The following is a 22385-nucleotide window of genomic DNA, read 5'->3' as shown; positions in this document are numbered from 1 at the left end:
TTAGGACCAGCTGAGCCAAATCAATTACAGACTAAAAAGAACTTAAAAGACAAGTATGCCCAGTTTCTGCAGATGAGGAAACAGATTACAAAATTATACTACACACTGCCTGGTTTCATTCCCAGTCAGGACGAGATATCCTGAGGTAGGTATCCAAGGCCTCCAGGTCTCGGAGTCAGGAGAGCTGGAGAAGAACAGAAACGTGATGGTAAAGGCAGCCTCCCCTCTGTCTAACTAGGTATTGTCTCTGGCTTCTCTTATGACACTTCCCAAAAGCCCACTGCAGATCTCCTCCCCCAACCCTAAAACCTCTGTTACAAGTCAAGCTCAAGTGGTGTTATCCCAGAAACCTGCATGGGCCAAAATGCAAGCGGGAAAGCACCAAAGGGGAGTTCAAAAGCCAATGCATAGCAAGTATCTGACATTACAATAAACTCAAAAATACAAAGAACCGTGTGACCTGCAACAACAGTCCAAGCTACCCAGAATTATTCCTCCTCCCCACCGCTTATGGCTACTTTAAATACTAAAATGTGAAAGGCTAAATTATAAAGGTAAGAGGAGAAAAATAAATAAATGTATTTATAACCTATGGGAAGTTGATGTATTTCTTATACAAGATCCCAAAAGCAGAAATCACAAGGTGAAAAACCGATGGATTAACTACAGTAAAATCAAGGCTTTTTCCCCCCAACAGAGGACAACTCAAAGTTAAAAGTAGTGTGATAAAGTCAGAAAAGACACCTGTGGAATCAAAAATCAAGAATTAGTAACTTTAATATATAAATACCTCAAACGCTGAGAGACAAGAAACCTAATAGGAAACTTCACAGAATATTGTGAATGTTGCAAAAAACAGCAAAGGTATTTGCCTACAAGTAAACTGCCAGCCTTTCACAGTCAGTGGAAAAGAACCGTAATTTAAATGCAACTAACCACAAGCTGAGAGCGGAAATAAGACTTAGAATTTGTTGGGGCAGAAAATGAGCACTTTCTTGGCAAACTTATTGCTATTGTTGGGGAAAGTGAGGGTGGGAGGAACAGGGGGTAGGTACTTTAAAGGGGCCAGACGCATGTCTGTGTATACAGTTTCTGGTTCCACACCATAGAATTATGGTGTATGAGAGAGAAAAGCATTTTCCCCTAACTCTCAAAAAAAGTGGTCTTAAATTAGAATGAGTTAACTTTGTAACATACTCACAAATTAACCTTCAGGCCCAAACCTACTATTTTATTCCTATGAAGCACCCACTTAAAACAATTCACACCTTCTCTGCTTTGAACTCCATTCTTCAGCTTTGCCAATTTCAAAGCTGTTTCATCGGTTCTCAAAGGGATGATCAAGCTTGAGGAACTTGACTAGGGCTGCTGAGAATCACAAGAGCTCCTGTTCCCTGACTAGAAATAATTTGTAATGTATTAATTTGTAATGTGGTTACCAAGCTGAAACATAATAGTTTTGGGCACCATTTTTTAGTTTCACGATACTTCATGAGCCTAATTACCAGAAAAGTATTTCCTGACTAGAAAAGTAAAAGAAAGGGAATTCGATAATCACATGTAATAAAAACATTAAACTATAGAAAACTTCACAGGAGATATAATTCAAAAGAATAGAAAATCATAATAATTACTTTATAAAGATGCTCAAAGTTATTATTAATATAAATGCAAATAAACATAAAATACTGTGTTATAGCTAAGAGACGGGTGAAACAAAGTTCTATAATATCGATGTTGGCAAGAAGGTAAACAAACCATGCTCAACAAAATTAGCCACGACTAGCCATGAGGGAAAGGCATGTGAAAACCATGAGCTATTGCTTAATACAATTAAAAAAAAAAAACAAGGAGAAATTGAATGTACTCACTACCATGAGAACATAAGCCACTACAGAACAGAGTCTCAACAGTTCCTCAAAAACAAAGGAAAAAACCAAAAACCCAGTTCCTCAAAAGGCTAAACATAAAATTTGCACATTATAGTGAAATCTTCCAACTTTGTTGCCTTGGCATCCATTTTGAATGCAAGCTTAACTTTCTCATACCAGAAGCAGGGCTTAGTCACACTTGACTGTCTCCAGTTCTAGACCACACCCAAAAGGTCCAGCTCACTGCCAAGATAAGAACTTAGAGGCATCTCTTACCCAGCGGACTCAGCTCCTGTGTTCCATCTACTTCTTTTAAACAGACCACTCAGGCATCTGCCAGAGAACTCACCATGCCCCACACCCTATTCCCTCTTGTATTATATATACCGCCTGCTATGAACACTCTCTCTCCCTGTCTGTCTGTCTCTGTCTCTGTCTGTCTGTCTGTCTCTCTCTCTCTCTCTCTCTCTCTCTCTCTCCTCTCTGGCCGACTCTTCATTCCTGCCTGGGGTAACCCAGAACAGAGGACTGCCCTCCTGGCTCAGGATATGTAAGGAATAAGTCTTTGCACTTGGATTTGACCATGACATATTATATGTATATATCAAAATATCACAGGTACCTCAGATATCTGTACAATCATTATGTATCCATTTTTGAAAAGCATCTTCTAAAAAATATCTTTGAACTTGCTTCCTGTTGTGATTATGTACTGACTGTGCACCCTCCATCTGAGGAACCAGGACGTGTAGGAGCTAACAAGGTTGGGCTCCCAGCACCAGAATGATGGCCAGGTGGTCAGACGACCCTCAGGGGTGTCCACCAGTACAAAAAAGTTTCCCGAGTGAGAGACTCGTGATCTGCACTCAGATCACTATGTATGTGTGAGACCATCTACCAGGTAAAAGTAGCACCCCATGAAAGGCACATGGTAATCACCCACATCCAGCTGCCTTTCATTTTCCCTGAGGGACCGGTCACTAGCCACTCCCATACTGGAACCCCAATTTAGCTGGAGGCTCCCAAAACACATTTGACCCAATAACCCCACTCCCGAGTAATACATCCAAAAGAAAGGAAAACATATCCACATAAAAATTTGTACACGAAAGTTCACAGGAACAATATTCATAATAGCCAAAAAATAAAAACTCAAATATCCATCAACTGACAAATGGATAACAAAATGTGGTCTGGTCATACAACAGAATATTATTCAGCAACAAAAAGAAGCTACTCACACATGCTAAAACATAACCCTCGAAAACATGTTGAGTGAAAAAAACCAGATACAAAAGGACACATATTCTATGATTCCACTTACATGAGGTTTCCAGAATATGCAAATCTATAGAGACAGAAAGCAGACTCGTGGTTGCCAGGGCCGCGCAATCTGGGAAGAAATGGGAAGTGAATGCTTATGCATAGAGTATCTTTCGGGGGTGATGAAACTGTCCTAAAATTGTGGTAATGGCCGCACAGCTCTGTGATATAACAGAAACTCTTGAGTTATATATTTTAAATGGATAAATTGTATGTGAACTGTAGATCAGTAAAGATTTTTCTACTTAAAGAAAATATGGAAACAAAAGCCCACTGCTAGCGGGAGTTTAGCTGGCAAGGCGATTGTCAACAACCACATGGTAGTATTTACTTTCTTACTAATAAAAGAGAAAGGGTCTCACTCTGTTACCCAGGCTGAGGTGCAATGGCACAATCACAGTTCACTGCAGCCTTGAACACCTGAGTTCAAGTGATCCTCCCACCTCAGCTTTCAAAAGTGTTGGGATTACAGGGTGAGCCACCATGCCTGGCCCATTATTCCCAATGGCAGCATTTACCTAAAACGAATATACTACTCCCAAGTCTACCGTACAGCATGGAAATAGTAAGCAACATATGAAAAGATACTCAAAATCGTAAGTCATTAGGGAAATGCAAATTGAAATTACAATGAGATACCATGCCACACCTCCTAAAGCAGCAAACATGAAAAATACTAACAGTCCCCCAAATGCTGGTGGGGATGCAAAATTACACAGGCACTCTGGAAAATTAAACAGACATTACATAGAAATTAAATGCCTATGCTACTCCGAAGTATTTATTCTAGAAAAATGAAAACTTTACGTTCATACCAAAAAAGTGCATCGCTTTTCATAGCAACATTGTTCATAATCGCCAAATTCTGGAAACACCAACACGTCCTTTGACAGGTCAACCTGATTATCCATACTCTGGTGTACTACTCAACGGTAAAAAGGAAAAAAGTGACACATGGTGATCATGAACAGATCTTTCGGGCATGACAGTGACTGAAAAAAGCCACTAACAATAGATGTGTGATTCCATCTATGATGCTCTGGAAAAGCCAGAATGCTAAGGGCAGATCAGGGGTTGCCAGGGTTGGGGATGGTTCAGGAATTCTTTGGAACATTGGCATTGTTCTGGTCCTACATGTGGTGGTGCTTGTAAGAATCTATACATATGTTTAAACAAACAGGACTATACATCCAAGAGTGAAATTTTTTTTTTTTTTTAAGAGACAGTCTTGCTGTGTCACCCAGGCTGGAGTGCAGTGGTGCGATCTTGGCCTTCTAGATTCAAGCAATTCTCATGTCTCAGCCTCCCAATTAGCTGGGTCTACAGGTGTGTGCCACCATGCCTGGCTAATTTTTTTTTAAGTAGAGATGGGGTTTCACCATGCTGGCCAGGATGGTCTCAAACTCTTGACCTCAAGTGATCCACCCACTTCAGCCTCCCAAAGTGCTAGAATTTAGGCATGAGTCACCATGCCCAGCCTACCGTACATAAATTTCTAAAAGTAATTATGTTGTGGGGAAAAATAAACCCATACACCATACACGAAACCGTGTTTTCTCTATTGAAGGCACACAAATTAAAACAGAAAAGGATCTTACAAAGGTTGATGATGACGGTGCCATGAACTGCGAAATATGAAAACCTCAACTCTCACCTGAGGTCCATAAATAGAACAGGGAGAAAGAAATGTTACAAGAAAACAATCAATAATTGACTTAGCAAAGTGAAATCGGTCATTTTATTGGTTCGGAAGGAGTCCAAAGCTCAAAGAGGCTACAGTGGGAAGATCTCTGCTTTAGCACTAAGATATACATGTCACGTCTGTCAAGAAACAAAAACAAGAACCCTAAACACACCCAAAATAAGTTTAAAAATTTAAGAAAAAAAAAAAGGGAAAGCAAGGTACCAGCCCCTCAGTTGCTTTTTCCTTCATTAACACCACTCTAACCAACAAGAACAAGATCAAAATATAAAGCCAACTAATTCTGACACTGGTCATTATCAGTTTACTACAAAGCACGCAAAAAGCACGAATGGGTGAGGCCCTCCAATCAGTCACACAGGCACATTCAGATGTAAATAATGCCTCAGGAAATATTCATTTTGTGGTAAGAGTATAAGCATCCAAGTCCAGTCTTAAATCCCATTAAGATTCCACTCAGTGAGGGAGGGGCTCCCTCTCATTTGTGTGGTCTCCTGCTCAACTGCGGAAACCAGGGTTTATAGTAACACCAGAGTAGCAAGGGTAACTGCCAACACTTACCTAAATCAGTCCCTGCCGCGAACCAGCTTCTGCAGCCCATCAGGGTCCACCTGCTGCCCTCTCTTACCTCCAAACAATAACCCAGAAAAGCATCTCTGATATGCCACCCTTCCCAGGCACCATGTGAGTGAGCATTCACAGCCTCGCAAGCAGAGGCTGGCCAGCCCACACAGGGCGGACACACTGCCCCATCAACTGACAAATGGATGCCCTTCTCATGCTGCTGGCAAAGCCTGCACTGGGTCCTGCTACGGACATCCCGGTGGACAAAGATGTGGCCTGAGACTCTCCAACCAAAACGCCCTTTGGGATATTCCAAGTCTCCCAAACATCAGCCCTAGAAATACCGTTACTTACACCTATTTTCTGGGACAAAAGGTTCATTCCAGGAGGCGGTTCCTCGAAAGTGGCGCTGTGGACATTTGAGTTGGGTAATCTCCTTTGTGGGGCTGTCCTGGGCATGTGACAAGCATCCCTGGCCTTCACCCACGCCCTCAAGTAGTGAAGCCAAAACATCTGCAGACACTGTCACCTGCGCCTTCAGTGAGGAAAGGTACATACGGGGCAGGCGCAGGAGGAAAAGAGAGGTACACAGGCTAGATCTGGGTGGCTCAGTTCTCCTCTGCTAAGGCCACAGAAGCCCTTCAGATGGCACAAGAGCTTCTCCATATGGTAGAGCCTCAACTTCCTTCTGGGCCCTTTCAATTTACTTTGTCATCTAATTCAATTAACAGCAAATCACCTCTCCGTATGTACTAAAACAGCACCTCATTTTCACCATCTCAATGAAAGCACTGCTGGGACTCTGCCTTTGGAAGGAGAAAAATAGGAATGAAAAAGACACTGTGTGCTTTGATGAGAATTTCTGAGACATAGGAGAGTTCATCCACACCAGGCATGTATATGAACTAAAATGCTTTCAGAAACTAATATAATAACCCATCTGAATTCCTAAGTATGTCTGAAGCCAGGGGCCAATACAAGAGCATGGTTTGCTATGAGCTAGCTGAAGAAGGGTGTGAGTAAAGAAAAAATTCACAGGTGTCCTAACAGGATATATTCATCAACAAGTAGCTAGACTAATATTTCTTCTGAAATGTGAAGTTTTCATACAATATGAGCAAGGCAGAGAATCAGTGTTTTTCGTGTGTTTTTCTGCAGACAGGCATAGTAATTAGGCTGATTATTTTCTACTGTCCAAACTAGGATGCATCTGAAAGTCAACGGGCCAGGTACTGGTAGTTACGCAGGTAGAAGCATCATCCAAGACGGCAGACGGATGCTGACCTACACCACAGCGTCGTTCATGGAGACGCTGGCCACTTCCATCAATGTTTTTTGCTCTTCTCCCCAAGGATAAAATGATTGGTTTTCTATTTCATCAGAAACTACTATTTCCACTTTGGGGAAGTCAGAAAAAAACAAACAATAAAAGTCCCAAGAACACAATTTGGAAAGAAGATTGTGAAGTGAGATTATGAACCTGTAACATACCGACACAGAATCAATCCTTTACCAGAATAATTTGTACTTTCCTAGAGCACTTAATTTTCTAAAACTCACCAAGGGACTTTCGCATATTAGTTTTCTGGTGACTCTGATGGGTCCAACTACCCAGAACATTTTTAGGAACTGATAAAAACTTACTTGTAAGTCGGGAATCTGAATCCACGATGAGACAACAAGGCATGTTTCTTTAATAACGACACTACAACAAAAACTACCACGACAAGTAAAAAGTTAGAAAAGCACAAGTTTTTTTTTTTTTGGTTTTGTTTTGTTTTTTAAGATCTTGCACCTGATTTGCTTTGGTTAAACTGGCTTGATGTTTGAGAGGAATATAATGCTAACTATTTTTAAGACTTGTGAATTTTGAGCCTGTTTGGCTCAGATAAATTTTTTTTTAATAAGGGAAAAGTCATCATTTCCTAAAAACCTACTCTAGGCCAGCACTTTACATACATGATCTAATCTTTACAGTAATCATGTGTTTCGTCAAAGAACCCGGTGGCTCAAACGGCGACCAGTGAGTACCTGTAATAGAATCTGAGACTAAAATCTTGGTTATTACTAAAAGTGAATCTCAATACGGAGATTCTGATACGGGGGCAAGCTCCCCAAAACAAACCGAAGAAAATGAGATTTGTAAGTGCTGAAGGGAATGTACATTTGAGAATGCTGCAAAGAGGAAAAACAGGCCAGAATCCTGTAGTGCACCATCCTGTTTGGTTACAGTCGTATGTCTTCAGTGCCTAATTAAAAAACAAAATGAAAAAATTCTCTCTCCGCGCCTGCACACCACCCCACATCCTAGCCAACCCCACACAGAGGCGGTTTCATTTTGACTTTGTGGATGGTACGTCAGTGGTAGAAAACTCCAGGCATATAATGGCTGGGACGTGGAGGGTTCTAGTTAATTAAATTTCCTAGCTGGTTTAACTTCCCAAAAAGTAAACAACGATATGACAACAAGTGAAGTTTTTTCATGGTCTGTCATCATCTTCAAGACCTTTCCAGGCCTCAGATCCATAAATATTTAAAAAGAAAAAAGAAAATTCACTGTTGTGCTGTTCCTTCTCCTCCCTAAATTCTTGTCCTTGTTTTTAACCTTTAGTGGAAAAAAAACACGCTACCAAGCAATTCTGTGACTTAATCACTGCTACCGTCAAAATTAACACCGCTCACCTGATCCTCAGTAGCATTCAAAATATTCAAACCAGTTACCTATTGTTCTAAATCTGTTTTGACCAGAGGAATGAATCAAAACATAATTATTTGAATGCTAGCTAACCCAGCAATGAAGAAACCAGCTTATGGTAATCTCTCCTTTGTCCTATCTTGCTGTATAAAATCCCTTAACACAGGGTGAAATATAAGGCCCTCTCTCCAATCACCCTTAAAAAACTAAGAATATTAACTCTGAACGCTACAGGGAGTGTTTTAAAATGACAATGGAAACCATATAGAGCACTATTTCCAATTCTGTGCCAAAGACCCATTCGCCTTACAAATCCATTTAATCTGTATCCTGCTTGACATTAGGACCACACTTCCTAAACCTACCAAGATGATGAAGAATGGCCTCAGTCACAGAGAAGAGGCCCCAAGAATTTCATGATACTCCATTACGCAAGAATGGGCAGACAGAATTACAGATCTGGGTTCTTGTCCTGCTCCATTGTAATAGTTAATTATTGTTTTAGAAGAGCAGTTCATGTTATGTTTAGCCAGATAAGACCATTGTCTTTCACATGGTTTTAAAATCCAGGCCAACTTTCCACAATGGCCACGTTATTCCAGGCATTCTTGTGGCAGATACTCCCTAAAGGACAATCTGCCTAGTAAAATACAGAGAGCCCTTTAGATAAAGTATCAAAACTTTTTAACCTGCCTGGAGGCAATCAGCACCTGAAGGCCACTCCCCAAGCTATTCCACTTCCTACAGAGATGAAGTGACTTTGAGTAGAAGAGCCTACTGTCCACACAGCCTGTGTCCTCTTCCCACGAGACACACGATTCAATAACATGTCCTGGCCTCCCCTGGGTCAGGTGTGGTCATGTGGCTGAGTTCTGGCCAGGAGAACATGAACAAAAATAATGTGCTCCATGTCCAGGCCTGGGCACATAAAAACTTCCCATACCCGAACCTCCCTCTCCCCCAACGCTGACTTATGGCAGCTGAGCACAGCCACTTGCCAAGATGAAAGATTAAAGAACAATAAGACAAAAGGAACTTGGGTTCCTGAATCCGTGTCTAAAGGAAAACAGCCCACCGATCAGGGCAACCAGCGAGGAAGAGATTTATTTCTATCACGTATGAGGCTCTGCACATTTAAGGAGTTTACTACAGCGGCTGACATTACGATAACTAAACAAAATACAGGGGCAACCTTAGATCAAAATTAGGCTGATCTCGAACCTAATGTTCTAGAATTAGCAACTCATGAAAAAAAAAAAAAAAAGACATGTGGGATGGAACCTCTAGATACGTGCAGATATGTACTGTGGACACCATACTCGGTCACAATAAAGCAATCCATTCCAGCATGCAGTAAAAACTGTGCTAAGGAGCTGAGGTTGAAGAAGATGTTCTGAACCACTGATCCTTAATTTCCATAGTTAAATATTAGCTGGTATAAATCACCAAATATTTGTCAGGATTCTCCACACTTCCTTTGCCAAAGGTATCATAATTCATGTTAAAATACTAAAATACAGTGTCGGCAAACCACATGAAATCCAACTCTGGATTCACTAGAACACTACTGCTGAAGTCATTTCACAGGGAATAGTAGGCAGTACAGTGGACAGAGCCCAAGCTGAGTTTCTTTAGCTTTTGTTTTCAATGGGAATTTAACATCGAGGCCAGGTGTGGTGGCTCAGGCCTGTATTTCCAACACTTTGGGAGGCCGAAGCGGGTGGATCACCCAAGGTCAGCAGTTCGAGACCAGCCTAGCCAACATGATGAAACCCATCTCTACTAAAAATATAAAAATTAGCCAGGTGTGGTGGTGGGCGCCTGTAGTCCCAGCTACTCAAGAGGCTGAGGCAGGAGAATCGCTTGAATCCAGGAGGCGCAGATGCAGTGAGCTGAGATGGCGCCACTGCACTCCAGTCTGGGTGACACAGCAAGACTCCGTCTCAAAAAGAGAAAAAAAATCAATGTAACGTCGAGAAGATGCCAGCACTCCCCCAGGGAAGTCACACGTGTAGTGCTTTCCTTCTTGCCGTGCCAAGACCCAAACTGGGTGCACCACCACAGCGACATCTGCTTTTTCTGTTGGCATTCTTCTTCCATTCTTTGGTCCTGCTTTTCTTGGGTTGACTTCAGTGAATATCTTCACTGCAGGGTAATTTAAAAGATGATATACAAATAAATTCTACCAAGGAAGGAAAGGAAGTACTCATGAAGTACCTACTACACATCAGGTCCTTTCGCATACTTAATTCCATTTATTTTTTCTGACAATATGATCGACATATACCATGATTTTCCATTTTCCAAATAAGAAAGTGGGGAAGATAAAAAAAAATAACGAAAACTCACTCAAGGCCACACACCGAAGTAAATCAGAACAAGTTTCAAGTCCCGTGACACCTGACTCCAAAACTCACTCTTTCCATTTCAAAATGCTCCTTTTGACCTACAGCATACTGCCATCCTTTATACAAGGGGACAAAAAAGGGATCACCGCTCAATTTTTATTTCTTTGAAATATTCACTTTAGAGAATCAGTGGTTCTCAAAATGTACACATCCTCTGACTTATAGCTTATTATATTTCTACAAAAGCAAAACCTCCACGCTTCCTTCTGACATCAGAACAGGTTACAAGTTGTAACTTAGACACCTTAGAGGATAAGGCCAGGAGAGGAAGAGGCCTGGCCCAAATGATCCAGGTTTAACGCTGCCTCCCCTGGAAAATCATCCTTTCTTTCTTCATAGTTTTGTATTCCACAATACTTATTTCAGAGGGGTTTTTTTTCCCCACCAATTCTTATGATTTCTAACACCCATTTTAAAGGTTACAACATTTTTAAGTTCAGTGAAGCAGGCATACATTGAGGAACTTGAAACACAAGGAACAGTCATGAGCCTTCTGAGTGTTGTAACAGGATTGTTCTACAATGTCTCAAATGGTAAAATGGTTCCATGCAGGATCAGAAAACCGTTTTAAACACTATTCTTTCCCACTTAAAGAACACAGTGGCAGTCCAGAACAATTTTTGTGTCGTATTACTGTAACTATCATTGTATTTAGGTAATTACCAATTTACCTAGCGTTTTTTAAAGGGTAGGCAAGCTAGCAAACTCATCATCAATTCTCATCAGCAGTTTTTAACAGTATTAAACAAAAGCTGGTAACCAAGAATATCAAGATTAACATTCTTGAGTTGATGTGAGTTTTTAATACTAATCATAAGCCATCCTAAAATTAGGTGAATTTTATAATAACTTAATAATTATAAAAACTTTATAATAACTTAATAAGAAACCATTTTTATGACAAAGATCCACTCGGAAATACTCTTTCTTGTTCAAAAGAGAATTGTAACATCAAACATTTTCACCACAAATATTTTTATAGGTGACATTTGAGATGATAGAAATACCAGAGCCAGGTTCTTTTGATCACAAAGGTCAAAACTTTCTCCTTGCTCGGAAACCCTGCTGTGCTATATCACATCAGAGTCCTTCCCATCCCCTTCTTGTGCCTCAGCCAAGCACCGCAGAACGGAAAAGCACGTTATTTTAGGCCTTACCTTCAGATAGGATCCATAATATTTGGTTACGTATGGACTGTCACACTGACTCAGCACTGTGATTTCTTGTTGAATGTCCTCTATCTCATCTTCAGCTTCTTCCAGATCAATGATTTTTATGGCAACCACTTTCTGAGTCCGATTGTCAATGCCTTTGAACACTTCGCCAAAGGAGCCCTTCCCAATTTTCTCTAGTTTTGTAAAAAGCTCTTCTGGATCTGCCTTTAGGTTCTATAGAAAGAAGGAAAAAGAGGGAAAGTTGAGACCCTCATAGCACCACAACTTCTTTTTCATTTTATTTGTAATGTTACAGACCCCACGGTCTTCCAGGGACTCATCTATTTTCTGTGTCCAGGATCAGGCTAGTGGTGAGCACAGCTCCACAGGTTCAGGGTGTAAGATTTCTAGGTCTCACCTACACGTGTGCATCAGACTGTGAAAGGGAGCAAGCGTGCAATAAGAACAATTACCCAGCGAGATGATAAAACAAGGAAAAGGCTCCAACTCTTGTATAACGAGAGTAAATTAAAATCTAAGCGCTTATTTGAACATGTTAGGATACACGGATTTATTGAAAAATAACTCTTGTCTAAGCAAAAAATTCTCTTTTCTCCCCACCCAATCCCCAAAACTTCCTGATTTCAAATGGATTTTTACTAAAATGTTAACCAGCTAGATCACAGAACAGAAAAAAAAAAAAAAAAAGGTATACCGTAATTACCCATCTTCATGACTAGCACTGCCTTCACCAAAACGGTAACAATCTAACCAGATTCCAGAAAACAATAAGCAGCCTGGTTTCTTTTGACACACAAATGCTGTACCCCGGAAATAGCTTCTAAAAGCTCTTAACCACCTGATTAGTTGCACATACTGTATAATATACATTTCCAAGAGGGCCAGGAGCTCAAGCTCTCATCCTAGCAGCTATGCTGTTAGAGTCACGTCAACAGCCAAGTTCTCAAAGGGGTCAGTAGCCTGTCATCCACAGTTGTCTGTCAGGAAACTAAGGAGCAATCCTGACGTTTAGCAAAGCACGACAGGGACGCTGCACATCTCCCCACAAGTAACTGCCCAGCACAAAATGCCAATGGCATCCTGGCGACAAGCACCAGCCTGGAACCCCACAGAGCAAGAAAGGACTTGAGAGCTGCCATTGCCACAGCACAACTTCTCAGAATTGGTCCACAGGAGGAAGACGATGCCAGACCAACCCTCAAAGTCTATCCGTCCTTTGAAGAAGCTGAAATACGAAGAAAAGGAACAAGCGCGAGGAGGCAAAGGAGGTAAATAAAGAGAACGAGAAGAAAGATGGCGCAGAAGAGTGGTATCCACAGAGCAGTGTGCATGCGCGCAGGACACACACACACACACACACAGAGCTTTAGGGCAACTGCGGTGCATTATGCATCAGGCAAGCCGCAGGGTGGCCACCCAGTCACAGCTCTCCAAGGTGAGACGCACTGAGTTCTGAGCAGCGGCTCTCTAAGGGTACTGCTGAAGGCCAGTCAGCCCATTTCCGGTTTGGACACCTTACCATGCTCCAGCACATCCACCATGGCAACAATACACACGCTGTCACAATGACACACGAGTGGACCGCCACAGTGACCTCCCGCACACCGGGCAGCAGGGCCCCTGCCCCACGCTTGAGGCTGCACATCAAATAACGCGAAAGCTCACAACTATCTTAGTAAAAAATGAACAAAGTAAGGCTGGCGTGCTGGACATAGACCCAACGGGAAACGCGTCCTGGGGTTACCGAGCGAGGAGGACATGCCAGAGGCTGGACACTGAGCGCCCGGCTCACACCGGAAGGTCATGGCCGGCGTAATCCGAGGTCTAACGAGCAGCCAGGGATTACAAGGACTAGTTTTAGCCATGATCCCCCTTGGCTCCTAAAAATCCAAACAAACGTCCATTGTGTTAAAAATGAACCTGTCTATGCAACTTCTTTTCTACTTAAAGTGCTGCACTAAACATATCAATTGGGTGATTAATAGACATGCATTTAATTTTTTTCTTCCTGAACAATCGCTAGTGTTTTCAGTCTGAGCCCATTTCAAACGTCTTTAAAGACACAATCATACTCAGGAGGAAGTCTGGCTGTGTGTTCACAAGGTTTTAAAAAACACAGTCCAAGACCCCTGGGGTTACCAAGATAGTCCATGACCCACAGTCCGAGACCAGCGTAATCTCCTCAAGTGAAGGCTGTGGTTGAAGCTAGTGAGCAATCCGGCAATAGGCTCCTCTTATTTTCAAGCCTGTCAATGCCCCAGCTGAGTAGCATCCGTCACTGTTGGGAATGCCCCAGAATGCCTAGGTGGGTGCCGCCCATCTAACTTACCCTGCGTGTGGCCTCGAACCCGCACCTCCACCTCCTCTAACACAAGCTGCTAGGATGAGACACTTTTGGGGATGCGGGGGAAACAGCATGCATCTCTTTTTTTTAGCTGCAATGAAACACACCCCATTTTCGGCAGCTAACAACCTTTCGTGCCTTCTCCCTTACCTTGCTCCCTCCAGGATGAGGTGGGGTGGTCCTCCTTTTATTCAAGGCCAATCCCCAAAGCTGGTCTCTGGAGTCCATCCCTCTCTCCTCCAGGATACGGTTTCGACAATAACCCCCTTCTCAGCTCCCTCTTCATTCACCCTTCTCTGCTGGCTCTCTGCCCTTGGCAACATGCTCCAATGTCTCCCATTTAAAACACACAAAAGCACCCTCCCTACCCCGAAGTCGTCCTCCTCCACTCTCTCCTTCCTCTGGAGTCCCCTGAAAGTCATCTGGACCTGCCCGGTCCACCCCACCACTGCAGCCTGGCTCCACTCCGGCTCCGGTCACAGGGCTGCAGTGTGGTGTCTGAGCCTCGTCAACCACGCCCTCCCCCTCCTCCAGGTAACTTTCCAGTCCCTTGGCATCCACAGCCCTGCTCCCACTGGTTTCTTCCAGTCCCCCGAGTTCCAGAAGGATCTTCATGCAGACTCCACCTTGACCCCACCTTGCCAGCCCTCACTCCAGGGCATCATCCCAGATCCCAGCCTGGGCCTCTATTCCTTCTCCCCAGGGGTGCCAGACAGTTTCAGGGTCTGGGGCCCTTATTTCCCAAACCTGGTCAAGCAGAAATCACCTGGGACATCTGACATTCTTGCAGAAATATGTGGGAATTCAGAAGGGAACAACACCTAATCCATGTTTTTAAAGCACCCCAATGGATTCTGATCAATTGCCACCTTGAAGGAAAGGCTGTGTTAAAGGCTCGTGTACAGGACAGCTTTCAAAGTGCTAGCTCGGGCCTGCCTTCTGAACGAGAACGCCCGGACCAGCTGCTTCCCGGGTATTGTCTCTTTCTACCCAGACATCTCAAGCTCAACATGTGTGGACAGAATTCGGCACTTCCGCTGCTAGACTGTCCTCCCACAGTCACCCTCTGCACTGTGCCATCTCTTTTGCACAGCTGCAAGCTGAGGAGTTGGGGACTGTGTCTCACATGCCTCTAAACCCCTGTGCCCAGGTATAATGAGTGGCATGGGACTGTGGTTGGTAAACATACCGGGCAGTAGGAAAACCCCAGACTCACCCTGGCACTAACAGGACCCAGGTCAGACACCTTAAAGCCTATCCTCCATGCAGACAGGAGTCCCTGGAGGGAAGGGGGCAGCACTTCCTGCTGACAAGGGCGAGAAGGGTGCTAAGAGCCTGCCTGCCTTGCTCAGGTCAGAAGAGCTGGTGAGCCCTGTCATTCTTGGGAGTGGTGATTCTCAGACCCGGGTAAATCTCACACTCCCCTGGAAGGCTTGTTAGACCACAGAGCCCCAGCCCACCAAGAGTTTCTGATGCAGTCAATCAGGTGGGCCTGAGAATTGGAATCCCAGGGTGAGGGAGATGCTGCTGGTCCAGGGACCACACCTAAAGAACCACCGCCCAGCACAGGTGGGGACAGGAAGCCAGGCGGCCCCAGCAAGGGACTGGCCACTAGAAATCACAGTGTTAGGACAGCTGATCACCCACTCCAGTAACTGTTCTGCCCCCGTGCTAAGAAAACAGTGGCCTTTTCCTTTTTGAGAGTTAATTTTAAAAGTGGGCAACAAGAATTTATCCAAATCCTCACCGTTCTGTTGAGGACCTCGTGGGAGACTGTTAGAAAAACCACCACCCACAAATCTCACCTCTCTGGGCCCACACCCCTATGAATGTAGAACCTTGAACCTGGGCTCGTCTTGCTCTGTGTTCTGATGAATATAATCTAAGCGAGGCCGCAAGAGGGCTCACAGAGGCCCCTCCGCAGAGGCACGTGACCACGGAGCAGCAGAAAGCCATCCATCGAAGATGTTGTGGTCAGAAAGACGAGGACATCCACCCACTTCCTGGACCCCAGCTGAGGCCCGAGGATGTGCCTCAAGTCATCCAAGGCCACGTGGCCTCAACCATGCCATTCACTGACTGCAGAGAGCCCAGAAAAGGCCAGCAAAACAGCTCAGTCAATCCACAGAATCATGAGAAATCGTGAGCCTGCTGTTTTGGCCACTCGGTTTTGGTTGGCTTGCTACTCATTAACAATAGACACCAAATACAAAAACTGATGCTAGAAGCTGGGCAGTGCCCCAGCAGAGGCCCTGACAGCCCATGCCTGGCTCTAGGTCAGAACTGCTACGGCCCATCTGCCGCGAGATGCTCCATCCCTGCCCTCTTGGCAAAGGAGTCTCTGCTGCTGCCCCACTCTTCCTGTCCTGCCACTCTTGTTGAGCTGGGACTCTCTGATTCAGAAGTGTGTAGCCCGTCCACACCCAGCCCCGAAGCAGGCAGGGCACACAGACCTTGAGTTGGATGCTGTGCCAGGAGGGAAGTGGGGAGAAGGCAGAGAGACGAGTGTCTCCTGCATGTGTGAGCGGCATGAACCCTTGGGACGGGAAGGCAACCTTGTGGATTGTTACAGTAAAGGCACTAATAACCCGTCCCTTGTGTCTACACCCCCAAGACTTTGTCCACTGCTCCCGTAACAGCAGCCCACACCTGGAACTGCCTGGCCTGTGGTTCCTGTGCCAGTGTACCATGTCCAAGGTCAAGCCCCAAGGGGCCCCATTGCGTTCGCTCTGCCTCTCGGAACGCCTCCATTGGCAGCATGTGAAGAGGCCTATTCTAGCCACTGGAGAGGCCACATGGAAGAGACCAAGGCACTGGCTCAACACCCAGCCAACTGCTAGGCCTGGGCAAGACGCCCGGCCTTCCTCGCTGCCCCTGCTGAGCCCAGGCCCTAGCCACTCTCCAGCTGGCCACAGCCACATGAATGTGCCTCAGACAGGCTGGCAGAAAAAACCAGCCATTCACTCAAGGAATGGTGAGAAACGCTAAATCATTATTGTTTTAGGTCACCAAGTGCTATAGTGGTTTCTTATGATAACAGCAGATAACAGAATTCAACAGAGACCACTACGGGAGAAAAGTGTCCGGGGGCAGGGGAGGCGGGGCGTGCAGGGAAGGCAGATGTTCCAGATTCTGGAATGTTTTAGTAACCTGCCTGTTTTCCTTTTGCCTGCACCCAGACGGCTTAGGAAACAGCTATTTTCGTTTTCACTGTTGTCCCAAAAGACCTTTCCAGGCATCTGGCACCTGCACAGTAAGTGGTCACTGCATTGTCTCCATCTGCTCAGGCGCTACGTCTCTCAGAACCCTTGGCCTCTGTGTTAGCAGCTGTACACTGGGCTAAAAATTACCCCTGGCAAGAAGGGAGCCATCTGCTGAGGCACAAAGCAGGGTTCCCTGGGCGGGCAGCCTGCCTTGTGGCAATTCCTGCACAGGTTCATTACCATACCGTGTCACCCTGGCCAGAAGAACATCAATGCCAAAGATACCCTGTTTTGAACAAGAACCTTGAGATTCTGCTGCCAGAATTTGCTCACCGAGGAAAGTAGATCTCCTTGGCAAAAAAGGCGCAATTCTGCCAACCATCTTGAGAATTTCCTTTTTAGAAGAGTTTGGGCTGCATTGACCGCCAACTATGGCCTCAGATCAGAAAGGCCTGCAGCCCTCACCCCCACCACCCTGCCTGAAAGGAAGCAGAGCCTGAGCCAGGACAAAGCAAGAGAATCAGGATACCCAAGGGCTCGGCCTCTTCTGAGGCAGGGAGAAGTCAGGACACATGGACATCCCCCAACATTCCAAGGTCACCTCCCATAAGGCAATGAGACTGGGGGCTAGGGGCGGGGCTGGGGCTAGGGGTGGCCTACACACAGCAGCCCCTCCCCAGGCCCTGGTCTCAGCAGGGGTGAGATATCAAAATATCGATTAGATGCCTGTCCCTACAGTGGAGCCGGGATCACTACCTACCCTGGGACAGGCAGGAGGATCGGCTTCTCTAACGACCTCTGGGCAAGGGTAAGCGCAAGGGGTGACTTCCTTTTCTCAAGCTCACGAGGCCTCAAGCCCCACAAGTGGCCTCACACTGATGAGCTCTGGCTTCCTTCTCTGAGAGAAGGGTTCAGGGATAAAAATATAATAATAATAATAATGGCATCTATCTCTGCATTAAGGGCAACTGAGAGTGAGGATCCAGCACCTTCCCACAGAGGCATCTGACACGTCCTATGCAGCGTCTGAACCGTATTTCTCTACTCACAGCTTTCCAATTCCCTAAAAATCTCCCTATGCATTTTAATAAACAGCCCAACTTCCCATTTTGGGGCCTTGGAGTTAAGTAAAAACTTTAAAGAAATGATACTCAATTTTCCCTCTTCTGGCGGCTTGACTGTCCTGCCACCATGGCAGCACCAGGTCATCTGTCTTTTTAAATTCTAGTCAACTAAATTCTGCACCTGCCTACATCCTCCTACCCTGTCTCGTTGATTTTTACCTACAAGATTTAGGAAAACCAAGGCATTTATTACACGAACTCGTATTAAGGTCAGGATCCTTCGTGAGTGACCAGGATAAGTAGAAGATCCATTTTCCCAGATCGAAAGGCCCAGGCACAAGTCTGAGCTCTGAAAATGATCCTAAGCCCCTTCCCCTTCCCCGGTAGGGCAGGGAAACCATAACCTGGGCTGCAAGATGGGGGAAGAGCAAAAAAAACAAGGAGAGAGTGCCCCAGGTAAATCCCGATCAACAACTGCAGGGAAGTTTCTCATGAGGACAATAAGGAAGCATTCTCTTTTGGTGAGACCAGGTCTCCAGAGGCCTGGGGTCTCGCAGAAGCTCGAGGCCCTCAGTAGCCAAAAAACATGTGCACAGCACAAGTACCTGTGACACCAGCACACTCTGCAGTGAGGATGGGCACCACGCCCTGTGGCCCAAAGCACTGGGTGAGGGTCCTCAGCTCTGAGTACTCAGCCACCCACCTCTGGAGAGGAAGGGCTATGAGCTCTCAAATATGGGTCTGGGCCACCAAGGGGTCCTATGGAGAATGCCCATCTAAACTCAGTGCAGATGCTAAGAAATCAGACTTGAAAAATCATCAGTTAGCCAACTTTTTGTGCAAAATGTCTGCTGCCTATACACAGCTCTTAAAAGCCTGCTCTGCTGTGTGCACACATACATGGGCCCCGTGATTTTCCAGTTATTCTCAGTAGCTGGCCATTCCCTGTGAAGAGTGATAGGCCCACATCTAACGAAAATCAAAATAAACTCCAAAAAGATGCTGATGAGAATTACAAATCTCTGCTTCACAGTGTGTACAGATTTCAGTCACTGCGTCTTCTCAGGGAATGTGACAGGTACACAGCAGTGACCGTGTGCACAGGTTACTCTCACATGGGGGCCAGAATCAGCAGGCCGAATTCACCTGGCAAGCATCTCATGAAAATGTGCCTGTGGATGGCGGTCCTGTGTATCTGAATGGCATGTTCCACACCCACACTCCTGGGATGGGCCCCGAAGCTGATGAGCAAATTCCAGGAAGCCAGCTGTTGTCCTTTCCCATCACATTTCCCAAGTCTTGGCCGGGAGCTGACAAGCACTCACTCACTCCTCCCCACAGCAGAAATGCACAACCCAAGTTTCTTAAAACACAAAATAAAATTTAGAAAGAAGTAAAGGCGGGCGGGCGCAGTGGATCACGCCTGTAATGCCAGCACTTTGGGAGGCCAAGGTGGGTAGATCACAAGGTCAGGAGTTTGAGACCAGCCTGGTCAGTATGGTGAAACCCCACCTCTACTAAAAATATAAAAATAAGCTGGGTGTGCTGGTGGGCACCTGTAGTCCCAGCTACTCGGGAGGCTGAGCCAGGCGAATCCCTTGAACTCGGGAGGCAGAGGATGCAGTGAGCCATGATCGCACCACTACACTCCAGCCTGGGCAACACAGCAAGGCTCCATCTCCAAAAGAAAAAAAAAAAAAAAAAAAGTAGTAGTAAAGGCAACCTAATTAAGCAGCAGAAGACAGGTGAAACAAACACGAATACAGTCATATAATGGAATACCCTGCTTTCCAGCCCTTAAATATGTTTCTAACCACATGGTCTCAAGCCTAGTAACAGTGAGGAGGCAGGGGCCTGCTGGCCAGGTTCAAATCCCTCCTCTGCCCTCTGCCCGCTCTGGGACCAAGGGCAAGATATTCAACATCTCTTCTGCTCAGTTTTCTCATCTGTAAAATGGGGCAGACAGAAGTACTTTCCTCTTAGCTTTGTCACAACAATTTGCTGAGACAGTTCATGCAAAGCTCTTGACCCAGAGCCTGGAACAAGTACACCCTCAATAAACCCACACCTATTCGGCTGGCTGTACGGTGCGTGCACTACAGCGGAAAATGCCTGAGTCATATTAGGACACTAAGACAACTTTGCTTTCATGAAAAACATGATACCTGCAGCTTGAGAAAGGACAAAGCATCTGCTCACAGAAATAAGACAGAGAGAAAACAGGACAAAAATCGTTTAAAAAACAAAAAAAGCAAAGCCTGCCCTACCTCGCAAGCCCCTTTCACCCCAGCATACTGCCAATGCTCCTCCCTCCATGGCACTCCAGCCACTGCCTCTCAGCCCGCTCGGCTTTCCAGCTGACCACCCCTGACGTCTCCAACCAAAGCATGCCCTTCAGGCTGGGCCTGGTGGCTCACACCTGTAATCCCAGCATTTTGGGAGGCCAGCGGATCACTTGAGGTAAGGAGTTTGAGACCAGCCTGGATGATAAAGGGAGACATCTCAGCTATACCCCCGACCCCCCCAAAAAAAAAAAGTCTGCCCTTCTCCCTCCACTTTATCTAAAAAGCCCAGAGATGAAGAGGACATCTGATGCCAGCGGCCAAAACCACACTCCCGTTAGAGCAGTGCAGACATGTGGCCTGCACAGGGACAGGGTGCCGGAAAACAGGTTCTGCAGGCCACCAGTGAGGACGGAAGTTAAAACCTCAAAGGCCAAGTCAGAGTCAAGAGACCTGGGGGAGCCCAGACACAGAGGCTATGCCCACACCTGGACAGCTCCCACGGGCCACCAGCAGCCCCTTCCCCACTGTCTCTGGACCCACCTCTTGCGCCCCTGCGCCTTGAAAGACTGAAGGGCACAGGCCTCTCAGGCAAACCTGAGCGGGAGGCTCTTCTGAGGAAGGACCAAATGCAGTTCAAGAGGCAGAACCGAACCCTGGATGCAGAGGACACGGGACCCTTACAGTCACAAGTGAAGTGGGAGGGCCCAGCACTGCCTCACCAGCACCGCCCAGCCACACACGCAGAGCCAGCGGCCACAGGAGACCAGAGGGGTTCAGAGGCAAGCAGTTGAAAATTCCAAAGCAAGGAGGGGGACACAGCCACCTACCTTATCGGAACACATGTCCCCTGCTGTGACTGCATGCTCAGCGCTGCAGACATGGCCCCGCATGGCCCCTGAGCTCCTGCACCTCTCTGGGCCTGACTCAACAGCAGAAAGCAAAATGAAAGCTCTAGGAGGACAGTCTCCCCAGCCACAGCTCCCTAGACTAATAATCAGGCCTCCAGGAAGCTGGAGAGAGCCGTCTCTGCCAGGCCGACTCCTAGGTTCTCCGTGGGCCACCAGACTCTCATTCATGAGGATGTGCAGGTTGGCCCAGGACTGTCCTCTGCTCCGGGAGGCTCAGGACAGACCAGAGACCGTCAGTCTCAGGCTCCCTTCACAGACCATGCAGCATGGCCATGATCTGGGGTCTGCCCTGCCAACGTCATGAGCACACCTACATTGCAAGGTGAAAACCTCAGTGAATGAGAAAGACAGATGGATGTGTCTTCTGATTTATACAGACTGATTCTGTGTTCAATGAGAACGCCAGAAGGTGGGCGTTTTCCTGCTCCCTCTCAGCTCAAAAAACCATGGACCTCCCAGACCCGTCTTGGGCCGGGTAGGAAAGGCGGGCAAAACCAGCAACGCCAAGCTGGCCTCCAGGATTCCGGCTCCTTCGAGGAGGAAACCCAAGTGTGAGGTGTCCTGTTACCTACTCCAACTTTACAAAGAGCATTTCGAAGCTCTGCCCTTCTGCAGCTCAGAAGCAGGCCCATTCCACAATGCAACCCAACACTTCATTATATTCCATAATCCCTTGAAAGAAGTCGTTAAAATTGTTCTATGATGACTTAAGTATTTTATATTTTTAAACCTGAATCGCTGTCATCATCTTCTTTTGATCATTTCTGGCAATGAAAAATGCATGTGGCATTACTAATCAACTTTCCGAGTTACTCAGCTCCAAATGTACTGCTTGCAATCAAG

At 45.8% G+C, this 22385-nt stretch overlaps 1 protein-coding gene across 3 annotated transcripts in view; it reads right to left on the bottom strand.

Annotated features, from left to right (window-relative positions):
• Positions 1-22385, bottom strand: part of STK24 (serine/threonine kinase 24) — a 127179-nt gene that overhangs the window by 57720 nt on the left and 47074 nt on the right. For 2 of the 3 annotated variants that reach the window (XM_039473412.2, XM_039473411.2), the window contains exon 2: positions 11721-11951. In XM_039473412.2, the coding sequence (XP_039329346.1) occupies positions 11721-11951 (231 nt within the window). Of the gene's footprint in view, positions 1-11720; positions 11952-14232; positions 14462-22385 lie in introns of those variants that run through there. The other variant, XM_074387522.1, reaches the window with a different exon arrangement.

This window comes from Saimiri boliviensis, chromosome 16 (genome assembly GCF_048565385.1).
Source record: "Saimiri boliviensis isolate mSaiBol1 chromosome 16, mSaiBol1.pri, whole genome shotgun sequence".
Classification (NCBI taxonomy): Eukaryota; Metazoa; Chordata; class Mammalia; order Primates; family Cebidae; genus Saimiri; species Saimiri boliviensis.
This window is presented reverse-complemented; position numbering and strand designations above follow the sequence as displayed.